The sequence below is a fragment of the Arachis ipaensis genome, chromosome B9 (genome assembly GCF_059453495.1).
Source record: "Arachis ipaensis isolate K30076 ecotype BB chromosome B9, ASM5945349v1, whole genome shotgun sequence".
Lineage (NCBI taxonomy): Eukaryota > Viridiplantae > Streptophyta > Magnoliopsida > Fabales > Fabaceae > Arachis > Arachis ipaensis.
The window spans coordinates 148,464,451-148,483,889 of record NC_142444.1 but is presented as its reverse complement, the minus strand read 5'-3'; the positions used below and the strand labels follow the sequence as shown (position 1 = coordinate 148,483,889).

General features: G+C 30.9%; 1 protein-coding gene across 1 annotated transcript; it reads right to left on the bottom strand.

Moving 5' to 3' along the window:
• Positions 1–748: 748 nt before the first annotated feature.
• Positions 749–4,411, bottom strand: LOC107618075 (GATA transcription factor 8). Its single transcript, XM_016320004.3, has 3 exons — positions 3,962–4,411; positions 2,971–3,246; positions 749–1,995 (listed from the first exon to the last, which is right to left on the bottom strand). Exons 2-3 carry the CDS (start codon positions 3,217–3,219, stop codon positions 1,186–1,188), a joined length of 1,059 nt encoding a protein of 352 aa, XP_016175490.1. The 5' UTR covers positions 3,220–3,246; positions 3,962–4,411; the 3' UTR covers positions 749–1,185.
• Positions 4,412–19,439: the final 15,028 nt, after the last annotated feature.

Here is a 19,439-nt window from a genome sequence, read left to right as displayed (position 1 = left end):
TGTTTATATATAAGCATTGTTCTTGCCTTTCAAGGCATGAATGAATGAGTCTTACCAATAAGACTCATCATTTCCCTTCTCTCCATCTCTACCTTTTCCTATTGGTTTGGTACAACTCCACCATTGTAAGTAATTAACATAAATGTTCAAGGTTACACTAATACCCTTTTAACCTTTTTCTTAACACCCCCATTCCTTAGCTTAAGCAGGGTCAAATATTTCTTTTCTACTCCATTCTGATTTTGACATTAAATCTTGCATTCGTAAAATCACTACAAATATTAATAATCAACCATGTTAAATACATATCAAAATCAGTCACTAGAATAAAATACACAAATAAAAGTGTATATATATTTTTATATACAAATATATAATGACTGATTTTGATAATTAATTTTAGTGTGCAAATAACATTTTTGATTAGTCATACATATTGAATTAGCAGAATTCTTCAACCTCATAACTCTTAACAACTTAGTTGAAAAAGAAGCTATTCTTTATGGTCCTCACATAACTAACCAAAAAGACAAAGGTGGTTCCAACAGCAAATGTTTATAGTACGTTTATGCATTTTACAGCACTGAAATAAAGGCAATTTTCCAAGAATCTAATACTGCCATGAGTAAAATAAAAGTCTGATACACTTCAACTTTTACTTAAGAGTGTGTGTATATATATTATATAGAGCATATGATATATGTAAGGTGAAATGAGCAGATCAATAGAGAGATTTAGAGAGAGCAAATGGGGAAATAACAAATTTAAAAGTTTCTTACTCAACTCAGAATTTTTGCTACAAATGAACTGCAAAAAGAATTCCCACAACAGGGATATTTAAAAAGAGAGAAGAAAAAATGAAAAGAATGCCAAAAGAAAAAAAGACAACGGAGACACCAACTCCTAATATAACCTTAAGGGACCTACCAATTACTAGACCTAAAGCCCTACCCTTTTGACTTCCATAACCCCTCTTTTCTTCTTAAGTCCTCATTACAATCTTACCCTAACTGCTAAAATATGATCATCATAATCTATTGTTCCTATTCCCCCATTCCAACCCTGTACAAAAACCAATTAAAAGAAATGAAATATCAATAAGAAATAGCATAAGACCATGACTCTCTAAGAGGAAGGTAATGTAAAGAGAAATAATCTCTCCAATTAGGATCACTTCCCCCGCCCTCAAATGTACTCCAGGGTAAGGCTGCTGTTAGTGTTTGGAATGAGTTCTGGTGAGGCATCTGCATGATGATTTGCAAAACCGGATTTTTCAATGCCCTTGCATCTCATTTCAAGGACCTTCTTGTGGGAATTGGAGTGCACGGATGGGCAGAAAGTTGGACTGGCGGCTGGCCGGTACTCGGGGAAAAGCCGGCCGGACTTGTAGCGAACGCCGCATGCATTGCAGAGTGTTTTTGGCCCCATTGGCCCTGCCCTCCACTGAGGTGTCTTGGTGATCTCACAATGCATGCATTTCCTAACTGGCTGTGAAGCATTCTGGTTTGAATCATCAGCTTGGCCTAGTGATGGAGGCGTCACCTTGATTTTCTTCTTCTTCTTGGGTTCCCCGGAAACTTGCTTCGGCATCTTCATGACCGGTTGAGACTCGGCAACATTCTCGGAATCCGAGTAGGCCTTGGTGGCCGAGATGACATTTGGCTGCATGTTTTCCCCAACAAAGGATGAGGCAGGGGAGATGAGCTGCATGGCCGGACGAGGATTGAATGTCGCCGGGCGTGGACGCTTGCTGCGTGCACGCCCACACGGCACAGGGATGTAAACCTCCGGGCTGCGAGGCGGCACCTTGCTGCCCGAGCATGAGCTGCTGCTCTCCAGGACAGAAACCGGGCTGGATGTTTGGAATTGGTTGTGAGCAGAGTCATCCTTCGTGGTGCAGGATGGCTGCTCCACCTTCTTCATGGTGAGGCTCCCACCGGAGAAAGAGTCCTCCACAAAATTGGACAGCCATTCCAATTGGACAATGTCCTCGTACTGAAACAAATTCACAAACACATTGATCAAAACCATATCCAATCACATAACATATTTATTTTTAATCCTAATACATTCACAATTGACAATTCAACTAATGCGTAAACAACTAAGTATGGAGCACTTTAGTTGTCTTCATTTCTTTTTTAATTTTTCAATAGTAATAAGCTCTCCTACAAGTGTTAAGCTCTTTCTCTAAAAAAAAAAAGAAAAAAAAAAAGAAAAACCAAGTATGGAATCAAATCATAGGCCTAGGCCATACCAAAAAAGAATGTCACATGCTAAGCTATTCAAATTGAATTTGAAGAATATGAATTTGTGCTTATGTACCAAAAAAGCATAATCATCAAGCATGGGTTGCTAGTTGCTACAACTAGCTAGAGCAACTCAGCAACCACTCTCTTCCAATCTTTATTATTTATTTATTGTGATTATTATTCGTCACATCACGTGATCGTCACATGCTAAATCACGTGATACTCAATAATGATGACCCAAATAATTTAGACAAAGCAACCGCAACGGAGGGTACAGACGATGTGACATGCCACATGTCACCGACAAAACCAAGTGTCCGTTTAAAATGTCAAAAATGTCCTCCTCTGATAATATTTAAAATTTTTTAAATTAGTAGAGATAATAATTTTTAAATTTTAAAAACTTCATCAATGGACAAGCTTTAACGAAATAAACAAAAACTATTTTGTTCCCATCACAACAATATTTGGAAGTACCTGTTTCAGTGTCACCAAATTCCAATTTAATTCAAAACTTAGATAAAACCAAAAAACGAAACAAAATAAAAAATTGAACTACTCAAACGAAGATATTAAACCGGGAGCGTTTGATATAATTACTTGCCAGGTCATGGAATTCATGTGAAAAGCGACAATTTTATTTTATTTTATTTTTTTAATTTAAAATAAAAGAAATATTAGAAACGCAGATAAAACTACGTCGTTTAGGGCAACTCACCGGAACTGAAAGCTCCGCCGAGAGGTCTGAGGCGCTGTTGCGGGAAAACACCGAGTCGGAGCCGGGGAACGAGTCGGTCTCCGGAGGCCATATACTGGCGAGCGAGTTGCAGTTCCCGGCGGCTGCGGCGGCGGGAAATGCGGCGGCTCCGGCACCGTCGACGTCTTCGACGGGGAAGTCGAGGAGGTCGTCGATGTGATCGAAGAAGTTGCCGCAGTCTAGCTCGTCCATGAAGTTTGGTCCAACCATTTTCTCTGCAACGGAGAGATTTTTTTCCTGAGAAAATTTGAGAGAAAAAGAAAAGGAAAAGGAAAATCGGGTGAGAACTGAGAAAACGAGTAAGAGTATATTGTTATTATAGAAGCAATTGTTGAATGGAGAAGCTTATTAATGGCGGCGCATGTTAGCAATTTGCTGTGACTGTGAATCATTTATTGCATTATTTCGAGAATTAAATAAATAATTTTCCTTGTTTAGGAAAATCATTGGAAAGAGACAGAAGGAGAAATAAAAAAAGTTTATAAAGAGAAAGCGGGTTTAATATTTTTATCATTTTTAATTATATATTTTTCCTTTTTTTTGCGAAATGAGAAAAGCCGAAATTGAAGATTTTGCAGCATCTGGATATGAATACAACTTTGAAAAGTTTCAAGTTTGAGAGGGGCGCACGTTAGTGGCAGCTGGTCCCAAAAGTAATAACCCACCAGCTTCAATTTGGTTCCATTTTATCCCAAAAATCACTTTTATTTTATATAATTTTCTTGAGGATAATGAACTCCATTTTCTGCCCCCACTATACTTGTTGAATTATTGAGCATGAAGTAGAATTAAACCTCAAATTCAAGTCCTATATACATAACCCAAAAAGGGAAAACAAAAGTGTAGGTTTAAGAAAACCACCCATTCCAATTGTTTGATGATATGCATGGGTTAAGGTTAAAAATGAAAAATTTGTGAATGGGGAGAATAATAATAAGGCATAGAGCCAAACCTGAAGCTACAAAAGGAAACTCCTTTGCTTGTGTATGTTAGCTCAAACTGAAAGGTGAAAGGAGAGAAAGAGTGTGTGTGAGTGAGGAGGAGGAGAGAGGTAGTTTTAGTCTTAGTTGTAGAAAGAGAAGAGAATGAGAGAGGGAGGAGAGAAGGAGGGGTTTTTGAAAGAAGAGAGAGGAGAATGAAGGAGGCTTAAAAGGGAACAAATGAAGGAAGGGGGGGTTATGAAGGCACAACACAAGACAAGACAAGAGAAAAGAAGAGAAAGAGGGTGGAGGAGCACTGGTAGGTGAGGCTCCTCCTTCATTGCTAGCTGTCTTTTACTATCCCTTCACTGTCTTGATGTTGAAGTCTTCTCTCTCTCTCTCTCTCTCTCTCTTCATATTACCCTCTTTGGCCCCACTTCTCTCTATCTCCTCCATTCACGGATATTCAATTCTTCCCATTCACTTGTCTTAACATTATAACTATTATTATTAACAAAGAGTTAATTAATTTGAATTAATCAATTAATTAGTTGATTAGTTATAGAAGGTTCAAATTTTGTACTATATTTGTTATATGTAATCTATTGACCGACGATAAATACTTAAATAAAATTTAAATTTACATACAATTACAAAAACTATTACTATTAATCCATGTATCATCTAAGCCAATGCTATGGTATATAGGAGTACAAAGCTTTAACGCAATATTTTTTTTTTCAAGTAATAAAGATTTGACTACATTTTTAGCATTACAAAGCCAACAAATAAAATAAAATAGGGGCTGGCTTTTTACTTTTTCATTGTTTGCGGAGAGTGCAACCACTGATTTGAGTTTGAGTTTGAACTTTGAAGATTATTATTGGTAGGGATAAAAACAAGGTAAAAAAAAAAAAAAAAAGCTGAGAAACGCATAGAGGCTTTGCATAAATAGGAAGAAGAAATGTGTGCCCACATTGGATGTGTCAGGCCTTTAACCGCCGTTGTTTCAGACACACTGTTTCTTTCTTTCTTTTTCATTAACCTCAAAAACATAGTACTACTATTACTATAATTATACAGTAACTGCATTTTTTTCATTTTCATAATTAATTATTGTCTTATTTACCACTGCATAGGGAGCAGTAAAGTGTGAGTAGTATCGTAAAATGTCCAAAAAGTCAGAGTTTCTGACTTCGCTTGAAGCGCGTGACATACACGCAAAGTGTGCTACTTACCAGTTTTTGGTTTCGGAGGGTCCAGAATTCGATGATTCCTCTGTCCACTATTCTACTCTACGTGGTAATCTTGGATAGGGTATTTTATTAATTAAATATTTACGCGCTTGCCACCCCAAAATTATAATAATAATAATATTAAATATTTACGTGTGTTAGCCAAAGTTTACGCGCTCGCCAGTGTTATCTTTGATTTTGCAAATTACAGCTTTCATTTTTCTTTAAATTATTGACTTTTCCGAATTATGGTAGAGCATTCCTTTTGTGCATGGAAAAATCCTTTCTTTTACTATGTTACGAAATCGAAGGTAGTGACAATTATGAAAATTAGTCACCGTACAAATTTGAATGCAAAAGAGAAAATTCAATCAAGAATTTTGGATATATGTCCAAATTAAAAATTCCGTGTTTTCAGCCATATACGCCCAAAAAAGAGTTCTAGATACTCTTTTTCTGTCATTTTATATCAATTTGAATACTTCGGCAGTTTCTCTTTTCAGCACCCTGGTTTTCTATTTTCGAAACACTCATTTTTCTATTATCAAATGCTTATTTTGGTTACATTATATTGGATTTTTAAAAGATTAATTAATTAAATTCTATGTTTATACTTCTATCTTGTTTTAAAATTATTTATATTTTTATATTTCATTACTTATTTCGTTTATATTGAATATAAAATAGTATACGTATATTAAGTTTATCTCATTTACGATAGCACGTGTAAAATATATATATCTTAGATTTAATGTAAACAAAATACGTAAAAAATAAAAAAAATCAAAATAATTTAATATATATATATAATTTAATTTAGTTGCTATAAAAAATCTCATTATATTTGTTATGGCACATTTTTTGAGTGTCATTTCTATGTTACACCTCGTGCGTGCAATTCTTAATTATGAATATTGTGATTTTTAAAATCAAAATTTATATCGTGTAGGAATTAAGACAATTTTATTTATATGGAATATATGGGAAAAAAAGATAATATATATTCTTACGAAAAAAAGATAAATGCCATACAAATGTAATTAATTAGTTCAACGGGTCTCATTTTCTCAGTCACGGTATATTTACTTCATAAGATAATATAATAGGCAAATTGTTTCAAACTTATCTTCATAGCTTTGACTAAAAATTTAAGTGCTTTAATTGCAAAATGTATAATTCCAATAAATGCTGCTGTGTATTTGTGTAATGATACAAATATATTTTAATTGGGTCTAGATAATTTGGCATGTTCAGTTTCAACGCGTGAAATTATATTTTCAGGAATATATTTTTTAGGCATATTATATGTATAATTGTTGGATGTGTTGTAAAACTTGTTTGTCTAATATTAAGAAAACTTAATTTTTTTAGATTTTAAGGAATAAAATAAAGACCTGTTTAATATATAATATATATTTATTTTTTCTATTTTAATAATACTTCTCTAAATTCTTGGTATTACCCGTAATAAGGAGGTATAAATATTGTGACAAAATTTTACTACATATTTTTTACTCTTTAAAAAATTATTTTAACAAGTTTGGTTCTAGCTATATTAATAATAAGTGCAATATTAAAAATGTGACACCCTAAATGAGTCAAACACATTTTAATTATTAGTTCCATGCATGAAGGACTCAATTGGTTCTCAAATCTCAACCCGACTTGTTTATTATTATATAGCTATATTTTGTTCAACTATCTAATATAATTTCCGTATTATAAGAAAAATATTGAGTATCATTAAATTTATTAAAAAAAAAATCTATTTGTAATATGTTTATCATCGAAATTATTATTAAAATAAATTTAATGATATAAATTTTAATAGTAATTATTTATCGACAAATTTTTTTATTTGTCGTTAATTACTATCAGAAAATTTTCACTAATAATTTAACCATAAGATTTATCCAACAGTAAATTCAACAATAATATATTATTAATTAATAATTAATAATTAAATTAATATTTATCGACAGATTTATTCAGTGATAAATTCAACATTAAATTTAAATTTTAATTTTTTTAAAAAATTGTTTAAAAATTTATATATAATTTTAAATATTTAAATTTAATAATTTTTAAACTAATAAATTAAAAAATACAACACTAATTAACTCACAAAACAATTAACTCAGATAATAATAAATTTAAAAAATTGAAAACAATAAACAATAAGTCAATAAAATGTTTAATGGCCTCGATAATAAATCAGACAATTAACAACAATCAACTAATTAACTTAAAAAATTTAGAGGGTATATTAACATTTAACCATCAAGCTATATAAATCAAATTCCATCCTTATATATCCTATCATAATCCATGTCTAAAATTAAAATACTAAAATCTCAAGCTACAAATACAATACTAATAACTAATTAAGTTCAATATTTTAAGAAATAAACAAGGGCTACAAATTAGATGGATAAATTAAAAGTGGTTACTAACAAGGAGGAGAAGGTCAGAGAGAGAGTGGTTCGAAAATGAAGGAGGAGAGGGGTTGCGGTTTGAATTTAGGGCAAAATTACTGTTGGATTTATCAGTAAATAAATTTGACAGTAATACTTTGCAAATGACCAAAACACAGTGTTGCACTAATTTAGATTAGACTAGCGGATTTATCCGTCGATAATGATCACGCCATTTTTTTTTTCACTCCAATTATAACCGGCGAATTTATCGTTGAAAAACTAAATCCAATGATAATCTTTTTATCAAACAAATTTATTGTCAAATTCGTCGGTAAATTCACTGCTAATGTCCGACATTAATTCGACGATAAATGCAACAGTTTTAGCATTTTTCTTGCAGTGTCAATTCAACCCATTCAAATTTACTAGCAAAATTTAAAAGTTTTGATTTGTAAGGTATTTTTGCGTAATAAGCCTATTAGTAAGTATAATTCGTCCTATTTAATGATTGATTTTTCTTTTGTCTGAAGTGGAATAAGTATATGTTAATTATAAGAGAAATCAAATTGTGTGTACTTACAAAAATATTCTGACACTAAAGTAAATAAGAAAAATAAGAGATGAATATAATGTTATTCAGGATGAATAACGTACTTTTTTTTGTTTTATTTTTTTTATAATGTTTAAATTCGAATATGTTATATTGTAGTTACTAAGTTGATCTATTATTGTGGAGTTATTGAAAATGTTAGCCTAATTTTATAATAATCAAACGTTATTTGAACTTATATCAAAATATCTATTAAAAAAGAAAAATGCATATCTTTAATTTAATATGTTTTATTTATATAATTTCGATTTAGAAGTAAAGTACGTCGAGACATTAATAATAGAAAATAAGATATACAAATATATGAATTATTTATGACACCCAATCAAAATAAGTATATTTATTGAATTATATGGTCACATGCAACCTACCTAAAGATTGAACTTATGTCCTAAAAATAGTTAGAACCAAACCCACTTGATGATAGATAATTTTAATCTCCAATCAAAGCTTAGCTTATGCTTATATTTGGCCTGACATTACACAGTGTTCTTGAAATCCCAAGCTCATCATAGTCAATTAAAATTTCATAATGAAATCGTATCCCTATAAAATGTGCTAGCTAGTTAAGTCAACCAATGAAAATAACACGCCAAAATAATAATTAGTGTTAAAAATAAATAAATAAATAAAAAGTCTAGGGTCAATAACTTTTTTAAATTTTAGCCAGTATGTAACTAACAAAAAAAAAATGAGTCATTGGATAAAATCTCACACTAATCTCACACCATTAAAATCATCATTGATGACTATTTGATGGTTACAAATCATAAAAGTTGCTGACCTCCTACCACTCCTCATAAATAAAACTTGTTACTTTAATCTGCGTAATTCATTCTTACGAATTATTTTTACATGTAAATTTTGCATTTGATTTTTTATTTAGTAAAAAAAAGGCAAAAGAAAATAAAAGTTAAAAAATAAGAAAAGAAAAAGGTTAACAAAAGTGACTGCATAACTGAAGTGTGTTTGGTTTGGGCCAAATAGAAATGATGGGTTCACATACACTCACATTCTATCTTCAACTTTAATTTCATCTCTATCTTTAACGTATTATTTTATTTTTATTTTTGGCCCTTAACTACCTTGACTTACACTCTTTGAATCAATCCCTTAAAAAATACTCACCCTTTAAAAAAAAAAAAAAAAACTGTTAAAAAAGGGGAAGTAGAACTGATCAAGGGGACACTGTGTGTGTGGTAGTGCAGTGGTGCTGTTTCCATATTCATCCTTTAATTTCTTTAACTAACTTGAGTTGCACTCTATGAATCTCTTTCTTCTAAAAGACTTCTACTTCAACCGAAGAAAAAATTAAGGGAAAATAATTATTGGTTCAAAACCCAATTTAGATTTTCAGAGTCAAGAGTTAGGCTTATTAGCAATCAATATAATCAATCATCCCTAAACTAATAATATATAGCAGCCCTTAATGTTTGTTGAAAAAACAACCGAGTTTGATATATATGTATTTTATAAAATTTGGTAAAGTTAAATGAGTGCAATCTAAGGTATTAATCTAAAAATATCTAAAATAAATATCAGTCCGATTACACTAACACCATAACAGTGCACCTTACCCCACCCTGCTTTTGGAATTGACAATTTTGACATAAAAATTTTGTTTCTTATTAACTGTGGTTGGTTATGATGATTTGAGAATGATAATAAACAAAAAATCAAACTTATATTATTTTAATATATAATTGCTTATTTATAATATTATTTATGTCAACATTTATTTATGTTTATATAATTTAATTAAAAATAATTGTAATTGTTTTTGTGTTGTTTTGTTATTATTATTCCATCTAGATATGTAATTATTTTATGATATATTTAATGTTTTAAACTAATAATAATAATAATAATAATAATGTTTAATTATTCTGTTTAGTCTGTTGGTCCTATAGTTTTGTGAAAGTTTTAATTAGATTTTTATATATTTTTTTTTAATTGGTTCTCTGCACTAATTTTTTTTTTGCAATTAAATCTCCCTTAATAGTAATTGGTTTAATTTTATAAGGACCCAATTAAAAAAAAAAGAATTGATACAGGGGCCTAAATAAAAGGAAAAAAAAGTGTAGGGATCCAATTAAAAAAAATTAGTACAAGGACTCAATTAAAAAAAATATAGGGACCTAATTGAAAATTTTACGAAACTATAGAAACTAGCAGAGTAATTAAACATAATAATAATAATAATAATAATAATAATAATAATAATAATAATAATAATAATAATAATAGTTCTATCAAGATTACCGAGATAGAGAAAGAGAAAAAAAATGGTTTTGTTTGTTCTGGTATATTTCAACACGCTTATACGCTAAAATACAACTATTGTACACTTTTTGACTTCACATTGCAAAATATGATTCATGTTATATATATGTTTAATTATTTATTTGAAGTTTATCCTTTCCCTTCTTTCTCTTATTAAAATATCGAGTAGTTTTTTGTATTAAAAAATGGAATTAATTATTAAACCATGGAAAGGTTAATCTATTTTTCTTTAGGAAAAAAAAAATAGAATACATGTGATGAAGGTCTAAACCTTAAAGTTGCACCGACGCTCTTATCGGTTATATATCACTCCATCACAAGTTGAGGTTCATAATTAATAAGGTCACATCTCTCTGTCCAAAAATTTAACAAATTTGAACAATGTTTATACCTTTTTTTTTTACAAGAGTATCGGACTAATATATAGTAATAATAAAAAATAAAAATAATTATGTGTGTGTCGGTAGAAGGAGCATAATGTGATCTAATATGTACTTGTACGAATTTGAATGGCACATGGGTTCATATTCCCTTATTGTGTGAGCATGCATCATATACTATATGATAAACAAAGAATTAATGCTAATGATTTCCTAAAAAAAGGAAAAATGTTCAGCACATATGTGACCCCATATATTTTGTTTATTTTGTGCATGCTAATTAATTAACAAATTGCTAATGTAATAGCTATATACTATTTATCCAATTTCCTGAACGAAGCAAATTCACATGTGCATGTGACGTACTGACCCTCCCAAATAGTAAATACTAATAAGTACAAAATTTTACACTTCAATCATTTGGAATTTTTATTACTTATGCATCAATTGTTTATTGGTCGCTATCTATATGAAATAATTGAGTTCAATTGCTTGATGTCCTCTGTAATACATTAGTCTTATTGTATTCCACAAGTTTTTTTTTTTTTTTTGAGGAATTAATTGGCTTATGTTGTAGAACAAATGAATTTGCAAATGTTAATCTCGAAGGCCCAGCACATTATTATATTTACAACAATAATTAGCTCATTTGCGTTTCTTTTCTTTTGATAATTATTTAGTTTGCACAATTTTACATATATTACATTTATATATTATCGTTAACAAAAATGCTATACTATTTGTATAATAAAATAAATCACTAAAATCAGCCACTAATGTATTTGTGTATAAATACATGTGTGATTTAATTTATTTTTAATGTGTATTTATATTTTAACATATATTTTATACTAGTGGCTACTTTTAGTGTACATGTAACATAACTTATAATTACCTTCTTATCTTATTAATAACAAGTTGACGATAAATGGAACGTGAATAAACTATTTATGTGAAAATATAATTAAATGTCCTAAATTCAAAACTAGTTTATTTTATGTATATAACAATTTATTGATAAAAATAAATTTTTAATAAAGCTCAAATTAGTGCCATATTAAGGGAGACGGAGAAATAAAAAAAAATTACGAACTTAATTTAATTTATTGGCTAATTCTTGTATATTAAGTCTTGGCCAACAATGTTTTTTACATCTTAAAAATTTCATATTTTAAACTATTAATTTAAGGAATAACATATATAAATTACTCCCGTGACCAGTAATTTGTAGTATAGTTGGTATTATATATACACTCATAGACTTTTTTCAAATTTATTTAAACATTTTTGTGAAATCTTTATTAAGTCAAATGACTTATAGTTATAAGAAATGTAATTAAATTTAGTCTAAGACAAAAATATTAAATTTTTTTATTGATAAATAAATATTATGCATAAAATTACACATAAATTTTCCCAGACAAAAAAAAAAAAGTGATGAGGTGGCATTTTCCGGCGAGATGAGCGGGCAGAGCGTGCAAGCAAGTAGTAGAAAGAAAGAAGGCTTTTAAATTACATTACTTAACCTTAGCCCCTTCCTTAAGCACCCATCTTCATTCTCGTGGGTGGGTCCCACGCTGCATGTTCCACACGTTCATCAACGTGGCGTTCAGGGACCCACCCCTATCTTCTGTGGACCCCACCCATGGAACGAACCCTACCCTCCTTCCAGCTGAGCTGGCTTGTGTGTGCGCGCAAGTGTCTTTGTTCCTCTCCCGCACGTGACTCCCGGACCTACTCACGTGGCCCTGCTCTCCACATTTTTCTACTTTCATTCGTCACTCTTGCGTATCACCTACTGCCACGTGTTCTTTGACTTTTGCCTCAAACCAAGTAGCCAAGTACCATATCTTCTTTCTTTCTTGGGCCATATTTCGGCTTTCTTCTCCTCTTTTGCTTCCAGAAGAAAAAGGAGTGCTACTATGATTTTTTCCCCCTCTTATGAATTAAAAGTTTTTAAAGTGAAAATTGTTAATTATTAAGGTTTTAACAGTGCTGTTATATTAATCATTAACAAAATTAAACCATTCTTTATAAGGTGATTATTAGAATACTTAGAATAAAACATAAATAAATTACTCTAATCTAAATATCTAATATATCGTACTGTCATTAATCTTTTTATAAATATTAAATTTATGAATTTTCTCCATATAGATAGATAGAAAATATCCTAATTATTCATTTACAACCCTAAAGCATATTTTATAAACATTTAAACAATTTTTTACGTTATATATATAATAATTAATATTCAATTCCGTTAGATAATTAATAAAGATCTAGTTAACAATAAGTCAACAAGTATTTTTAAATTATATTTTATACTAATTAATTAATAATTATTTAAATTTTATTTTTTAAAAAATATAAATTAATGATTATTAATTGTAGTTATTTAAAGTTAGTTAGTTAGTAGTTGTTTATCTATACTAATTAATATTTTCAAAGAATATTGTGTAAATTTGGTTACCGAGGTAGGGTTATAAATAAAACTCAAGACATACACTTGAAATCGTAGCATGACTTCCAACTTTGCAATATGTATAATATATATATACGAAATTTTAAATTTGTAAATAAAAAATAACATATGTGATTTGTTAACAAACTTTGAGTTATTAATAAGAAAATTTTGTTTATTTTAATTTTCTTTTGTATGGTACAGTTGAAAGATATTTGGGTGCATAATCATGTGGTGGTAGGGCCCACGTCGTACCTAAACAAGGTTTGAGACAATGTGATATCTCAGGGACTTTTGTGGGTCATGACGCGTACGATGCTGCCCCACAAATCAATCCTTAATTTAGGACAATCATCATAACTTAAAATCATTCTTAATTAATTAATTTGTTTAGCAAACATATGGAAATGGAACAAACAAAATGAACAAGAGGGGCAATTAGTTGTCCTCTGAAGGATACTTCATACTTGTAAGTATTGACTATCTTCAACATCAATTTGTTAATTTAATCATAAAGCATGTGACAAGTTTAATTTACCACAAGCTTAAAGTGTTTTTTTTTTTTTTCAAACTCAGATAATTCCATTCATAAAATAAAGAAACATACAGGTGTTTATATATGGGATAAATAAAAGAAATATCAAATTTCTAACACTCTACTATAAAAGTAATATTATATAATAATCTAATAAGAGAGATAAAAAAATAACGTACTCATCAATTAGAAAGTGAGAATTTGTTGAAATTCTTTTTGTAACTTCAAAATTGACGCCATTATTTCTTTCACACTAGTTGATACATTATCAAAGATGAACCTATTTCTAGTCTTCCATAAGGACCGGTTCAAAATCACCGTCATCATTATCTGAGAGGAGCTATTGGGTTGGGTACGCAAGACTCCCATTCTCAAGTTCCACTCAACATAGAAATCAGAGTCTTCGGTGCTCCTTCTAGTAGCCGGTAAGCCTATTTTTGACCAAATTTCCTTTGATTTTACACAATGGAAGATGCAAAGATTGATTGTTTCTGAAAATTATAGGCACCTTCGGCAGATAAGTTGAATCGATGAGATGCGATGATGAAGCTTTGCAGCACTGGAAGCTTTTCATGGAAGCTCCTTCAGAGAAAAATCTTAATCTTCCCTGGAATTTTCAGCTTCCACAGTTCTCGCCACCAATTTCGTTGCCTCATAATCTCTGGACAAAATTCAATGGGAGGATGCGAGAATCCATAAGTCACACGGTACCCAGTACTCACTTCATACAAATCACTTTTATTAAGGGCCCAATAAATTTTATCTTCTCCACTCCCAATTGTTGTTGTTAGCACACGCTAACTAGTGTCCTCAGAAAAAATACTTCTAATTAGAGTTTGATTCCACTGACCATTAGAAAGTATAAAGTCTTTGACCATCAAGAGTAGTTGATTTTGTAGATTAGAAGTTTCAGATGAAGAAACAACATAAGGATGTGGAGGAGCAAGCCAATGATCACTGAAGATTCGGATACTGGATCTATCACCAACTCGCCAAACCAGCCCCTTTTCAAGAACCTTACACCCTTCCAATATGCTACGTCATCCCCACGAAGGTACTGTTCCGATCTCTGCATTCATTATAGAACTGTATCGAAAATATTTACCTTTGAGGAGTCTAGTTAAGAATGGTTGTGGTTGAGAGACAACTTTCCAACATTATTTTGCTAATAGCACCAAATTCTGAGCCCTTAGGTCCTTAAAATCTAGTCCACTTTCCAATTTCGGTCTTGTTATAGTATCCCAACTAACCCATGCCATTTTTCATTTTGTACCTTTTTTACCCCACCAAAATTGAAAGAGTATGTTGTGAATCTCCCTAATTAAAGTGTTAGGAAGACGGAAACATGATAATGAATAAATTGGGATAGCCTCCCCAATAGTTTTGATTAGAACATGCCTGCCTGCAGAGGAGAGAAATTTTCTTTTCCACCCTTGAACTCACTTCCTCACCTTGTCCTTGATTTCTTCGAAGGTGGCCTTTTTTTATTTTTTGACTGTAGATGGAAGACCCAAATATTTATCCTGTGCACCAATATGATCAATTTCCAATTTGCGAGCCAGTAGTAATCGAGCAGCGGGAGGAGTATTATTACTAAAGAATAGAGCTAATTTATGCAAATTAATTTTTTGACTACTAAACTCCTCGTATGACCAAAGAAGATTGAGAATATTTTCACAATTATTTTCTGACGCTTTGCAAAAAAGGATTGAGTCATCCGCAAACAATAAATAATTAAAAGTAGGACATCTTTGGTTGATCTGAATACCTTCAATGAGACTGTTTTGCTCTGCCTTATTTAGCAAAAAGGATAATCCTTCTGCATAGAAAAGAAAAAGATATGGAGATAGAGGGTCTCCTTGACAGATACCTCTATTTGGTTTAAAAAAATCAAAAGGTTGACCTTCAACAACGATAGAGTAAGAAACTGTAGTCACTACCTCCTATATCCAACCAATCCACCTAGATTCAAATCTCAACTTCTCCAAAATGAACCAACGAAAATGCCACTCAACACGATCATAGGCTTTGCTCTAATCTAATTTAACAGCCATTTCACTCGATAGGTCCCTCTTCTTTGTATTTAGTTAGTGCATACATTTATGAGCGACTAGGACATTGTCTGAAATCAATCTAGCCTTAATGAAGGCACTTTGATTAGGGCTGATCAGCAAAATTATAAATTTCTGTAGTTGATGGACTAGTACTTTAGAAATAATTTTATACACAACTGAGGAAAGGCTGATGGGTCTAACCTGTGTCATATCCTTTGCATTAAGAATCTTACGAATGAGATAGATTTGTGTATGATTGAAGTTCTTTAGTAGTCTACCACTGACAAAGAAACAGCGGGCAGCCTTAAAAACATCCTCCTCTACTAAACTCCAGTAGAATTGAAAGAATTTAGTCGTAAATCCATCATCACCAAGGGCGCTCTGGGGGTGAACACTAAAGACTGCACGTTTTACTTCATCAAAACTGATCGGTCTAGTTAATTTTCTGTTCATGATTGCTGAAACTTTGGTTTCAAAATCTTCGAATGCATGTGCCGGATTAGTTTGGTTAATCGATGTGAAGATATCCTTGAAGTATGTTTCAGCTACTTGTGCAATTTCCTCACGGGTGGTAGCATACGTACCATCATTCTTTTCAATTTCCAAATTTTATTTATCCGGATTCTGGATTGGAATGATTGGTGAAAGAAACTTGTATTTCTGTCCCCTTCTTTTAGCCACTTTACACGAGATTTTTTCCTCCAATAGCTTTCCTCCCTAAAGTAAGCATCCTCAAGTTTATTTTTCAAGGCTTCAACTTGTTCTCCCCCTGTAATACCCTCCTCTCTGAGAATTTAAAGCTGAAATGTGAGTTCACCAATGTTCTTTTTTGAATTAGATTTGTTCTGTGCTGCCATTGAACAATATGGTGCCTACAATGCTTCAATTTTTTAGCCAAAACAAACATTGTTGAGCCATCCACCAATTCTTTCCAAACTTCAGTGATAATTACCCGAATTTCTTCTAAACCACACTATCTCTCCTGAAACTTAAACCTCGAATTAGATTTTTCTATGACCAGATTTGTATCAAGGAGGATAGACGCATGATCTGAACCGTTTTCTGCGATTCGAGATAGCGAGGCTGGTGGCGATCTACTAATTGTTTGTAAGTGCACGGCCAAGCCGCTTCCTGATTTGGTCCTGCCCTTGTCGCCTATTAGTCCAGGTGAACCTTCTCCCAATCATACTCAAGTCCTTCAGTCCACCACCATCAATAAAATTCACAAATTCAGAAATATATCAAATTGATTTTAACCCCCCTCATTCCTTCTCATCGAGACTCACTATAGCATTAAAATCACTCATAATTATAACTTTTTCAAAGAAATCTTGTACAAAAGAGGAAAGTTCTGTGTATTGGGTAGACCGAATCTATCCAAGCTATTTAAATGTACTCCAATCAGCCTCCAAAAACAGTTCAAAGCATGATCAGTTACCTTGGTAGTTATGAAAAACTCTTTTTCAACAATAATCTCAACCGTTGTGTCCTCCTTCTATGCTAAAGCCAATCCACCAGCGATACCCGTCGGACTAACAATCTTTCAATTTATATAATGACAAGATCTCAATTTACTTTCTACCAAACGAGATTGATTTTTTGTTTCACATAGAAACACGATTTTAAGAGAGTGAGATTGACACATCCCTTTAAGATTATGACGTGTAAGGGATCTTTTCAAACTGCGATAATTCTATAAAAAAATTCTCATGACAAATTAAAGGGAAGGAATAAAAAAGAGAATAAAAAAAATTTAAAAAAATATTGACAAAATCAAACATTAACTTAGTCAGTACAAAAATTTTATTTTAAAACAAATTCTAGCAGAAGAAGTTAAAGGAGTATGCAATCATCGCGTGAAAAAACCTAAACGGCGCTCATAGAAACTTCAGCACCAGAAGCTTTAAGTTATTAACAAATTCATTGCGAAAAATATAACCTTTTTAAAATCTATACTAACATATAGTATAAAAGATTTTTTTTACATATATATTATTATATTGTATCCATCATCATTTAGCCAAAAAGGTTGGGTTGATTTAAGTGATTCAACATATTTGTTTCTTTTCCATACCCACAAATAAAAAATATTTGTTTATTTCAAATAATATTTTCCATTTGACTACTTACTACATATAACAAACAGAAAAATGATAAATTTAAAGGATTTAACCATAAAAAAAATACCATTTGAAAATTTAGTCTTGATAAAAATTATTTTTAAAAAATTTAAGCGATAAAAAGAACTAATATAGAATAAACTCATTTCTGTATATTTTTACATCGGGACACTTTGTGATCTTTTAAATTTTTTGAAAATATTTTTGTTGTTTTCAACTTTGAAATATTTTTATTGGTGGCTAAATTTTTTAATATTACTTTTGACAACTTACTCTTTATGCAGTTAAAATCGGTGATTATAAATAAACAAACAATTTCGTTATGTTACTAACAATATTTCTATTAACTTCTGTCAACTTTTATTTATAATTGTGTTTAATAGAAATGTCTTTGTGGAAGTGTCTAATAAAAATGTATTTTTTATGACTGTGTTTAATAAAAGTGTCTTTATAGATATATTTTTTGGATATGTCTCTTTATATATATGTTTAAAATATAATAATCAATTATTGTTGATAACAAATTAGCAGATAATATATTGGTATCCTATACTTTTTCATAAACAAATAATGATTATTACTGCATAAATATTAAAAATTATGGTATGATTTATTCAAAAATTATAGCGGGTCAATGCTCCTAACCACAGTGACACACGATGTTTAACTTTTTCCCACTCTTATATTAAAAAAAGAGGGTTTCTTAAATTTTCTTTTTTCCATATGAGATCAACTTAGGAATATGCTCAATTGTTCAACTAGGCTTAACGAGTCATGTGCCATATTATTCTATACAACCAAAAATTCAAAACAGCATATAAATAATACTTTCTCAATCATCGGTCTCTAGATTATTTATCTATTATAGATGGGAAAAAAAAAAAAAAAAAAGAGGACAATGGAAGGTGCTTGGTTACGAGAAAAGCACAAGAAGATAAGAATGTCTGAGGCATTGCAGATATTACAGCTCACGAGCTCGTTGCATTGAACTGAAACTTTGATTCAAATAGCATGATAATGGAGAAGCAACGAGGAGAGTTGAGTAGTATGCATGTTTTTTAGAGTATTTGACTAATGAGATGGAATTGATACCATATATAATATTCCTAACATTATTAAATGACTGGAATATGGTGTATGTAGCTATATAGTTAGTATGAGAATATTTATTTAATAATGTTTTGGAAACCAGTTGTCAGGATCCCAATACACAGATTTTCCACTTCTACCACTCTTTTTAATTCAATTTATTCTTACCCTCTTTTATCTGAATAAAATTTCTAGCCTAGTGGACAATCATTAGTTGTCACTTTCATGTAATATTATCCAACGCTTTTCTTTTCTTTTCTTTTTTTTTTTTTTTTTTTTTGGTGGGGTGACAATGCTCTTTGTCCCTTTTCTAGTTGGACCAG

Coding starts and splice junctions, on each gene's coding strand:
- LOC107618075 (XM_016320004.3), bottom strand. CDS start 3,219: ATGGTTGGACCAAACTTCATGGACGAGCTAGACTGCGGCAACTTCTTC. Junction 1,996..2,970: donor CGGCGGAGCTTTCAGTTCCG/GTGAGTTGCCCT, acceptor AATTTGTTTCAG/TACGAGGACATTGTCCAATT.